At 39.8% G+C, this 12,121-nt stretch overlaps 1 protein-coding gene across 4 annotated transcripts in view; it reads left to right on the top strand.

Annotated features, from left to right (window-relative positions):
• Positions 1 to 12,121, top strand: part of Ptger3 (prostaglandin E receptor 3) — a 73,064-nt gene that overhangs the window by 38,921 nt on the left and 22,022 nt on the right. The window contains exon 3 of one of the 4 annotated variants that reach the window (XM_076933438.1): positions 9,760 to 9,843. The exons of the other annotated variants lie outside the window; for them this stretch is intronic. Within the exon in view, the coding sequence (XP_076789553.1) occupies positions 9,760 to 9,840 (81 nt within the window). The 3' untranslated portion in view covers positions 9,841 to 9,843. The remainder of the gene's footprint in view (positions 1 to 9,759; positions 9,844 to 12,121) is intronic. 4 annotated transcript variants of the gene reach the window in all.

Genomic DNA, 12,121 nt, shown 5'->3' on the forward strand with positions numbered 1-12,121 from the left:
TCATAATTGCTATCAAAGAATATTATTTTCAGAGCGTCTTACCGGCCAGCTGTGAATGTGTGTTCTAAACATTAAACAGCCTGTGCGCTGGCTTCCCACACCCACTTTTGAAACTTATTTACCTCCACAACCTTCCTCACCCTGCCTGCCCATCCTCTCAGAGAAACCAGAGAACAGACATAGTTGCTGTTGGTGAGGCTTGCACTGTTTGTTTCTGGTCAGCTTCAATGGAGCAATTTTATTATGAAGAAAGAAGGAAATCTCCCAGAACAAAACCAGCCTTTTCATGCTTTTTTAGTATTTTGGAGATAATTCCACATCAAATGTCCCCTTTTAATTTTGAAGCTATGGATTCTGGTGTGAAATGCTTTAGATTTAAAGTATGCTGGTCTTTTAAAGTGAGCAGGTCTTAGGGACAGTGTGTGGCCAGTCACCAAAACTGAGCAGTTTGAAAATAGTTTCTTTGTGTAGTTTTCAGAATCCGTAAATAAATAAATAAATAAATGTTTGTTGAGAAGCTACGGGAGATTCAGGTAATTCAAGATTCTTGGTGTTTTAGAAAGGACAGCTATATGTGTATGCATTGGATGAGGTGGAGAAAGAAAGTGGTAGAGAAGACTTGTCCACTGCAACCTATTAAAATCCTTGGTCCTTTAAGGCAGAACTCAGAAGCAGAGGCAGGGAGGGGCTTCATTTAACTGGAGATACTGCTTATTAGAATGACAAAGAGTGTGGCTCTCGGGTAATTTTCATAAAAGAAATAGTAAACTTATTCACTCAGATAATCACTAAGAGACAGCAAGAGGAAGAAAGTGAGAGCAAGAATCTGTCATCACATTAATTACTGTAGGCTGCTCACAGCTAACAGACAGGAACCCCACTATCTGGTGTGGGGTCCTGGCTGCACCTGCACTTTAAGCCCACTAAATTGATCAGAGCAGGAAGTCCTCCACTTCTCACTGCTTTGTCCCCACATGCTTGGCCATATAGGAAAGTATGTTTTACGGCCTTGTGAAAAGCTTTATGGTTATTTCTTCACAGTGTATTTAAATATAACTACCATGTGTTTTATAGGCTGATACTCAATACTCTGTAGTCAAAGAATGAATGTATAAGATGTACATCAGAATTCTGACACCAAGGACAGCTTGTCTGTGTATGTAATAAATGTCTGTCATTTATGTTGTCTGTCAATGAAAAATAAAGCAAATGATATGAAATGTCCCTGTTTTTATTTTCCGATCTCAGGAATGTTTTCTTGTTGGGGATGTTTTGTTCACAATGGTATTAAGCATCTTGCTGATCTTCTACTTGCTGTGCTTGGTCAAATAAAAGCCCAGTGTCCTGCAACAGCCCTGTTCTGTTTGGAACAACTGTACTGTTTGGCTCTGACTCTGTAACCCCATGCAGGAAGTCACTGATTCTCTCCACGGTGGGGAGCCTCTCTGCATTTTCAGCATGCTACCTCTCTCCAGATTGCTGTTTTTAATGCAAAACCTCATTCATACATTAAACTCTTTCCTTGCTCTTGTGGATTCCAGTGTAAACTACCACTTGTGCCTGAGCTGTGAGAGGGCTTTGGCCAACAGCCCACTGTGATAGATTATTGTGGTGGTGATAACCAGCCTCCACTCCTGCCCTGCTCTGGAAATTCAGACATAGTAAAAACTAGTGCATTGAGCTTACCCGCCTTCCTCCTAAGCAACGTGTTCTAGGACAAAGCCTCATTTCTGCTTCTCTCACATGGGAGTTGCAAGGCCAGGGTCACAAGCTTAATTACGCACAACCTCAGAGAAAGTTATTATAGCCAGAGTGGGTATGTCTGACTAGAAATCCCTACCACAGTGGCCATAGGGTGTGATGTCCCTATGTTTGTGTCCTGAGGAGACAGGGTCAATTTTTCTTAGTGATCTTGCTCTTGCTGATATCTGCTGGGTGAATGCAGTGCAGCTGGCACAGGTGTGGAGTCTGAGCCAGTTCCTCAGCTCTGTTCTCTCTGCAACTTTGTGTACCTGTTTGTATCTAAGGTAGGAGATAAAACACCAGGATTAACATTTTTTAAACCTGGAGATTTGGGAGACCCAGTGGCATGATTGAGCAGGTAAGGCACCTCCTGCTAAGCTTAATAACCTGGTTTGGCTTTTGGAGATCCACAAAATAGAGAGAGGAACCAAGTCTAGGAGGGTGTCCTCAGACCGCTACATGCAGTCCTGGCACATATATACACTCAGACAGACAGACAGAGGCACATACACACAGATAGGGATACACATAAGCACACACACATACACACACAGGTACATACAGGCACACACATGCATACACACAGAGATACATACAGGGCCACACTCATACACACACACAGTAAATAAATAATATGCACTTATTACTTTGAACTTACAATCTAGTGCACTTATAATCAACATATACACAGACACACAGATTGACACATAAAGACAGAGATACATACACATACAGACATACACACAGAGAGACACACATATACACAGATGCACACACACAGAGACAAAGACATTATCACATATACACTAAGCAAATAATATGTAGTTCACACTTTGTATTTACAATCTAGTGCACTTACAATCACACACAGATATATTCACAGACATACACACACACAGAGATACACATGTAGACACATACACATACAGACATATACACATAGATGTGCATGCACACACACTCTAAACAGATAATATGTAGTTCATACTTCACACTTACCATCTACTGCACTTACAATCACACACAGACATATATATAGACACAGACACACAGACACACACACTAAACAGATAATATGTAGTTCATACTTTGCATCTACAGTGTAGTAGGAGAAAGGAAGAGAATTCGATCAGAGCTACAAGATCAGAGAGATATGAGAGACACTGTGAATCAATGGGTGACATTTTATTGTGTTTTGGAGAAAGGAAACACTGCTAATCTGGAGGCAGGCTATTAGAAAACCCTTCACCTCACCTCTCCAGAACCTCATGGCTTCCTAACTGCTCTTACAGCTGCTCTAACTTTCTACTTATCTCTCTGAAACTCATGAGCAGAAGTGAGCAGGCCAATCAGCTTGGCACTGCCGATACACTGGGGCGCATGTGTATACGTATATGATGTATATGTATATGATGTAGATCTAGATGTATATGATGTATATATATTATATATATGTGTATGACATATATGTATATGATATATATATTGTACTTATATACATTACTATATATATACACATACATATATACTAAATATATATATTGTAGGCTCATTACACAGCATCTTAACCTTTATTCACTATATGCCAGGAATATGTCCTTAATGAGGAGAAGAAAAATTGTCCTCAGACTTTGCTGGTTAGACATGTTGGTCCCCAGTAGAAATCTGTGATTTCAGAAAGGGGCATAAAGGCAGGTGGGTCTGTGTCCCTGATGTCAGGCCTGGAATATATGTCTGTGGCTGCAAAATGCAGCACTACCATGTCTATAATGCCTGGGTCACAGCGGCTTGACCAGCTTCCATAAGCTTATAAGCCTATTCATAAAAGGGGAGGTGCACTCTCTCAGGAGTATTGTCTTTCTACTGGCGCCCCAACATCTATTCTGGTGTCTCTATGAGGATTGCTAATGGGAGTCTCTTTCTGTGTTTTAATTCTCTGTAATTAAGGACACATTTCCTGGCAGGTGCCTTGTAGATCCTTTCTTTAAAGGGTCTTTCATCTGCCTGGTGTATGTGAGATAACCACAGAACATGCGTTTCCTCCTAAGATGATTTGTGTCATAGCCAGTGGATATTGAGGAAATGTCTCTGGATGAACTAACCAGGCTGGATTCCTCAGACACAGAGTTGTTTACCAAATGCTTTGATAGGACATTTGATCCTCTCCTTGTGCACAGTGCAGAGACTTCTGTGACCTGTCGTATAAGGTACAGCCCTCACTCCTATGACTGACTACCACCAAGTTCATCTATAGACTCCCTTGGGTCTTGGTAGACACAGGTTAGGGACTCTTACTGAGTTTCTCCATGAGTCAGGAATTGAGTAAGTTTTCCTGTTTTGTAAAAAAGCTAAAAGCTGAAGCTGTAACTAAGTCTATATATTTACTTCCCAGTAAACAGTGACACTCTTGACATCTCCCTTCAGACCTATGGGAACCAAATAGGGTATGTGACAGAGTAAGGTGACTTCATCACACTACTTTCACTTTAAAAACTGCCATTGTATGATGACAAGACAGAGTGTGACCCAACCAGGGAGAAGGAATGGTCTCACTCTAAAAGGTATGGGAACCAAATACAGAACCTTGTGCTTTCTAGGCAATAAAAAACAAGTATTTTTATTTTGGGCTTTTTCCCTACTTTTTATTTATATGTTTGTTTGGTTGTTTGGTTTTGGTTTTCAAGACAGGGTTTCTCTATGTGGTCCTGGCTGTCTGGGAACTAGATTTGTAGACTAGACTAGGCTGGCCTTGAACTAAGACCCACCTGCCTCTGCCTCTGAGTGCCAGGATTAAAGGTGTGCAACACCACACCTTTGTCTACCCAGAAACAAGTTTTTAAAACAAAAATTACCCAATGACTCATTTGTCTTGACACAAAGAGGATTATTTTGCTTCGCTTTGTGCTGAGCCAGCAAGAAAGACTTAAAGTGATATTCAGAATTTATAAGGAGTACAGTCCTCATTCTGAGTACAGTCTACATACAAACAAGCTAATGATTAGAGTGTGACACAAATCTATTCATAGTTCTGCATGAGCTAAGACTGTGCATTGCTATTTAAAATGCAGATGGCAGCCAGGTGTGGTGGTTCATGCCTGTAAGCCCAGCATTCAGGAAGCAGAGGCAGGCAGATCTCTGTGAGGCCAGCCTGGTCTACAGAGTAAGTTCTAGGTCAGCCAGGGCTACACAGAGAAACCCTGTCTTGAAAAAGAAAAATTCAAAAAAAAAAAAAAAAAGGAAAAATAAAAAAAGAAAGATGAAGAAAATGCAGGTGGAAGTGATGACCTAGCTGATCCAATCTTTGCATAGGAATGCAAGGCACACACCTTTGCACAGTGGACAAGAAGTGCACAGAAGAAGCCACATGATAGTTTATGGTCTGACTTTCTCTGGGGGAAAGTACGGAGTGCTTTGTGAAATTTATCTCTGCATTGCTATTGCTTTATAAATGAAGATGGAAATGAAATCTTAGAACCTTCAAAAATCCATAAATTAGAAAATGCTTTCTAATATGGAAGTGGGCTGCATTCCTGGAGTATTCTTTTACATCACACGGGGATTCTCAAGAGTCAGTGGTTTGGAGAAGATTCATCAAAACCTCATTTTTGGAGAAAAGTGATTGCCTATTATAACCTAGTTTTGCTATTTATTGGCCATTGAAAACTTTTCCCTAACATTGTGATTTTCAGAACTATGGAGACAAAAGTCTTGCTAAAAATAATTGTTGAAATGTTAATATATGGCCAAGAATGATTACTAACTTAAGTGTGGACATCCCTAATTAGGTCGTGCTCATCAACAGATTTCCCTGTGCCATCTGGTATTCCTGATACAATCTGTTTAGGAGAGTAAGGATTTAAACCATTCTTAACTATTCTTCAAACAAAGTCATTTCACAGAAGTGTTGCTTTCTAAGTTCTTGCAAGAAGAAGTAAAAGAGGGAGTCCTCCACGCTGGACAAGGAGTTAGAGTATCAAGTGCAGCAGTCAGAGTGGTCATTTACTGGTCATTTGTTCTTGATAAGTCAACAGATTTTTCTGAACTCAAATTTCCAGCCAACTTGAGATTATTGAGACAAGCTACCTCCTCTAGTCTCATACTACTGAGAGTGCTGTTCTGGTAGCTGCTATCATTGTGCCAACCTTGTTCACTAGCAGAGCACCATCAGGAAACTAACTTGGATATTCCCATCTTGAGTTGTCCAGACAGCTTCCACTTTAATGTTAGGCACCCACACTGTCACTGGAGCACTCAGTCATTCCTTTTCTTTCCTTCTTTCCTTCTTTCCTTCTTTCTTTCTTTCTTTCTTTCTTTCTTTCTTTCTTTCTTTCTTTCTTTTCTTCCTTCTTCCTTTTCTTCTTTCTTTCTTTTTTATTGAATATTTTATTTACATTTCAGATGTTATTACCTTTCCCCATCCCCTCCAGAAGCCCCCTATCCCATCCCCCCTCCTCCTGCTTCTATGAGGATGTGCTCCCACCCACCTCCCTGCCTTTGAATTCCACCACACTGGGGTATCCAGCCTTCACAGAACCAAGGACCTCCTCTCTCACCTATGCTTGACAAGGTCATCCTCCCCTACATATACAGCTGGAGCCATGGGTCCCTCCCTATGAGCTCCCAGGCTGGTGGTTTAGACCTGGGGAAGTCTGGTTGGTTGTTGCTCTCCTCATGGGGCTGCAAACCCTTTCAGCTCCTTCAGTCTTCTCTCTAACTCCTCCATTGGGAACCCTATGATCAGTTCAATGGTTAGCTGTGAGCATCTGCCTCTGTATATGTCAGGCTCTGGCAGATCTCTGGTCCCTGATTCAGATGGGGCAGACGATTCAGGAATGATGCTTCATTTCTTTTGGATTCATTTGTAAAATATGGGCTTGATACATGTGTGCACTACCTTCACACTGAAAAATTAATAAGAGTTTCCTGGTCTCTGTCTGTTATAACTCAACTGTACAGTTTTTCTAAACAAGTTTATTTTCTTAAAAAAAATTTTTTTTTTTAGTAAAAATATATATTTAAAAAAAACTCAGAAAAAAAGGGAGGATGTTATGTGATAAATGTGGTCAAAGTTCTTGATGTACCTGGAATTATGTTTCTAAAGCCCTTCACTATGTGCAATGAATGTGCCAATAAGATGTTGTTTTAAAAAGTCAAGTAATGCCAAAGGCTCATCACAACACCTGACCCCCTTGAACCTGCATCTCTACAGGAGACTGTTTCTCTCTTGGCCTCTGTCTTGGCGTATTTTCATTAACACATTTCTAACTAATGTGTATGTTGCTTGTCTTATTCCGCCATTACTAAACACCATATGCTGACCTTGGCTCTCTCTCTGCCTATATTTTCTCTTTGTAGATAGAATACAAAAGGAATTCATCCATTTGTTTTTCTTTATTGGATTCCCTGTTGTCTGGACTCTGTGTCTTAATTTTTAAATTATTCATCATTTTGATGACATTTGCTTTCAAAATGGGTAATGTGTCAAGAGCCAAACCCTCAGCTGGGTATAGTGGCATATGGATGTCATCTGGCACTTGGGTTCTAAGGTAGATAGACTTAGTTAAAGTTGAAGCCAGTATTGACTGTGAGACTGAACCACAAAAAACAAAACAAAACAAAACAAAAACAAAACAAAACCAAAAAAAACAAAACAAAACAAACAAACAAAAAACCAAACCCACAAATGAACAGAATTTAGGATTTCTGAGTATCTTTAAGAAAATGTGAACATACCCAAGATGAAAGGAACCAACAGTGTAGACTTCATTTCATGATCCTGTTACTCATGGGGCCTACCGATCCTGTGCCTGTGCCACAAGGTAGGTCTTGTTATCAAGATTTGCTGAGGCTCACTAGAGGTAAATCTCCAACCATGTCCATTGTACGGAATGTGAGCCAAGCTGGGCTTCAGACCTGTTCTCAGCTTAAATATCACATAATCCCCAACCAAAGAATTACAGCTGCAGGCATTTTCTGAAGCTACATGTTCACTCCTGAGGGCACCTCAGAGACTCTGCCTAAGGAAAACTTTGTCTCTACTGAGACTGAGACATTTTGAAAGACAGGCCCATCTTTAGCAGCTACAAGGAGTCAGCTTTCCCAATAGGATTGCTTAGAGCAACACACAGCTTCTTGTCAAAAACTGGTGTGACCATATGTCATGTGCATGTGCACAGTGCTGCAAACAACCAGGCTCTTCCTTGGTAGATGAGTGAGCAGTGGAGGGGAGACACGCCTGGAGGTGCCGGGTGGTTGGCAGAAGTGGCAGACACTTCCTGCCCAAGCCTATGGGTTTCCCAGAAGCTAAAAGCTTGTTACAATGTGGTTTATTCAAGATCATATCTCCCAGTCCCCTCCAGTTTTTAGCTGAAAAGCAAAGGGGTTTGCCTCTCATTTACAAAGGGAAAACCTGTAGTGTAAAGGACTGAATATGGGAGAGCAGTAGCACAGTCAGCAGGGAATCCCTTCTGCTTGATTTTAAAATTTGCTCTAGTTTCTCTCTGCAAGACACAGTTTTGGATGCAGACTTTTTTTTAACAAAGAAGTAATTCCTCACTCTCGTTTTGGGTTTTCCTTCTCCCATTGCTTAACATGGAGAATCTACTTGGTGCTAGCCTTTCAATCTCCAGTTTTCTCTTCAGTGCAACACTCTTCCGTCTCCTGGTCAAACTGACTAGAACAGTTAAAAAATAAAAATGTTCTCCACTGTTTTTTTTCTCAAGGGAATAAAATTTCAACATCTCCAAACTCAAATTCTGCTGTTGTTGCTAAGAGAATTCTGAAAGCAGTCCATCCAAAGTGCTACTGAGTTGAAAATTGGTACAAGTTGGAATCTATATTTGATTTCATTTTTTAAAATTGATATCTGGAGTATTTTAACATAAATATAATCCTCAGGCATCTTGGAACTCAGTGAGGTTTATTCAGAATAACTCCAACACATTTCTTATATTTCTTTAAAATTTTGTTTTTACAAGCCTAGAGTTATTGAAACTAAATTAAATGATTTGTTTAGAGAAAAATGAGTGATGATTTCCCTATGCTGGCCAGCTTCTACAAAGTTCACATTAAGTATGGCATCCAGAAGTCTTCATAATAGTTATCAGTAATTATGTAATTTTAAAATTATTTCATAATTGATGGGCCTCATCTCATGAGAACAGGTTGTAATAGGTTGCAGTGGTTAAAAAAAAATTGAAGTTGCAAGAAAAGACTGTATCTTATGGTTTCCTTGCAGTAAGGACAGTATTTTGTCTCTCCGAATAACTGAGAGTTAACATTGCTTCCATTTTCCCAGCACCACCTTTGGGGAGAGAAGAATATCCTAGAGGCAAGAGGCAAGCCGGATGCCAACTTGATTGGTGGAGGTTTATGTTTGGAAGGGAAGTGTCTCAGCTGGAGCACCTTCAGGGCTATGGGAACATGAGTTTGGGGATCCAGATGTGAGTTAGTAACTGTGGTATTTGAAAGAAACTGTGTAAGAGCTCATAAAACTTTTGTATGAAGAAGCACGATGCTTGCATTTACTTTACAGAGCATCTGTGGTGGTTAAAGAAAGCAATATAAGTCTTTCAAAAGAGTGAGGGACACCCGTCTGGAGGGAGAATTGCTCCGTTAACCACAGCTGCAGTGGTACTAACCTGAGAAATCCATCATACCACATGACCTGTGGAGGGAGACTTCCTGACTCCAGGGCTCCTGCCTTACATGTCATGTATTTGAGAGCATGGAGCATAAAACTAGCTCTTTTAATTTACTCACTGGCTGATCTTAATCAAGTTAATGTCACCTTTTCCAATCTTGAGATGAGCTATAAGTGGGGTGTGTAACAATTTTATATAAGGAAACATTCATTGTAAGCATGTCATGAAACAATGCCAGTGTAAGCACTCAATAGAGTTGTTTGATTTTTGTAAATTGTTAATATTGAAAAAAAACTTAGAAGACAAGTGGTCCAGTCTTCAAAGGCTAAGTGTATTCACCAGTGTATAAAATCTGTCCCATCATTCCACTCAGGGTAAGAGAGGAAGAAGGATGTGGACCAGCTCCAAAGGAAGTAAGAGAAATTATAGGAAACATCAAAACAAGCATATTTGACAGGTTTGTTTTATTTTATTTTACTTATTAGGCTATTGCTGTGTAGTCCAGGCTGACCTAGAACTAGTGACCCTCCCACCTCAGCCTCCCAAGTGCTGGGAATACAAGTATGTACTACTGTGCTTGGTTTGTAATTAAAGTTTCAATCTATTTGTTCGATAAGAGACCCAGTAGCAACTCAGAAAAGGTCACTTGAGGTCATTTGAGAAGTACCTTGACCCAGTCCGTTAGGGTCAGTCAACAGGGTCTAGCAAGAGAGAGAGTGGGAATAGAGGGGGAAGAGACCCAAAGAATGGAGACAAGACAGGGTGTGTGATCAAGTCCCGTTCATTGAAAGGAAATCCTGGGTATATATAAGTACAAGCAGGGGAACACCGATGAAGACACTTTACCACGTGTGGCTTGCAGCTGTGGGCACTAAACAACAAAACAAGATATGTGAGAAAAACAAGATGTTTATCAGCGTGTGCTCAGCTGTTGTGGGCTGCTTGCAAAACAAGTCTCTGGTCAGGGTATATGGTCCGAGATGGCTACAAAGATAATAGCCGCTTTCTGCTATGAGTCGGCTCCCAACAGTGCCTGTATCAGCTTCCCTCTGCAGCATTCAGGCTGGCCCACCCCACCTGAGACAGATCAGTGTAAACTTTTCTCAGCATTAGCCGGTGCGGACTGGCATGACCTGCCTGCCACTTCACTGCTCTTCTCTACCATGGGACACTAGACTCATGAATTCTAGTTTATACAGATTGTGAGTATTTTGGAGAGGCAAATTTGCTGGCACACAGGCCAACATTAAGGTATGTCACATAGAATCAGGTGTGTTTTTTTCATAAAGTATCACCATTATTTCATGTATAAAATCACCAACAGACCTATCAAAACCCAGGCAAAGAAATATTTTGTATGCACATAAGATCATTTTCATGTGGTTTTATCATGGAGTAATTAGCAAATAGAACTATCAAAGAAATTTTGGAACATGTTGCATTTGAGAAAAATATAAGGTCATTAAATGTGTTAGAGACAGAAACAATCACATTTTTCTTAGCATTTGGGTTCTCGGCAATCCTTTGGTCCTGAAGGCCCCATTTCTGCCATGGTTTCAATGCTGTACGGAGAAGCGATATGTGTGGAGATATTTGATTTGTGTACATTTGGATTACCAATTAAGTAGATGATAATTTGTTTTTTTTAGTCTCCACATATTTTACTGAACATTGTTAATATGGGGCTGCATCCCTGGGAACTCAACTTTGCCATCATGCTTTCCAGATTTAAGATTACATCACACATTCAAGATTTAAGATTACAACACACATTTTATATTCAAGATTGCACCCCACATTTCAAACTTCAGATTGCTGGATTCTTTAAAACAGCCACAATTTTTATTAATTTTATTTAGAGCTTAAATATCCTCACCAAAATATAAATAGCCTTCCTTATCTGTACTTTTCATCACAATTACACTATATATTTAAGAGTGAAATTCCAACAATGGAGAAAAGCACAGAACAATGGAAAATGTGACTCAGAATGAGTCATCACTGTTCCTTGAAAAGCTGGTCTTTGAAAGTCTTTTTTTGAGCCTGACTGTATCCAAGAGCCAAGATGGAGTGTCTGTGTATTAAAGGAATATCACAGGGAATCAGCTGTGTTTCAGTACTGTGAAAGGTAAAAAGTAGCTACAGAGAGAATTTCAATTGATACTAAAAAACAATAAAAAAAAAAAAAAAAGCCAAACTGATGTGGCCTGAGATAGAAGGATACACTTGAACACATAGTAAGGTACTTGGCCCTGTCTGTTTTCTGGAAATGCTGGACAACCAGAGGGAAGTTAAGAGGGGACGCACATACTTATTAAAAGCTTCCTCTAATTTGGAACTCCAGGATCCTATGAAACAAACCATTTATAGACTGACTACCAAATATGAATTGGTGTGAATGAAAAAGATTTATTAGAGTTTAGCAGTTGAACTTAGTGGTGCTTCTCAACAACCTTTTGTCCCCAAGATGCACCTGTTCTTTGTGATGTTAAACTCGTTGTACCAGGGCCATATCCCAAAGGTATTCTGGCTATGTTCATTCAGCCAGTTTGTAGTTTCATACAAAAAGGACAGAAAAAAATTTAAAGAGCCGCAGTGATTATTTTCCAGTATTTAAATGAGAACACCTAGTTATCAACAATATCAAAGACAGATTGTCTTTAATATAAAATGACCATAAGAATACAAACTTAGTCCAACTTAGCTAATTATTTATTCTGATCATTTTTATTATG

The sequence above is a fragment of the Arvicanthis niloticus genome, chromosome 4 (genome assembly GCF_011762505.2).
Source record: "Arvicanthis niloticus isolate mArvNil1 chromosome 4, mArvNil1.pat.X, whole genome shotgun sequence".
Lineage (NCBI taxonomy): Eukaryota > Metazoa > Chordata > Mammalia > Rodentia > Muridae > Arvicanthis > Arvicanthis niloticus.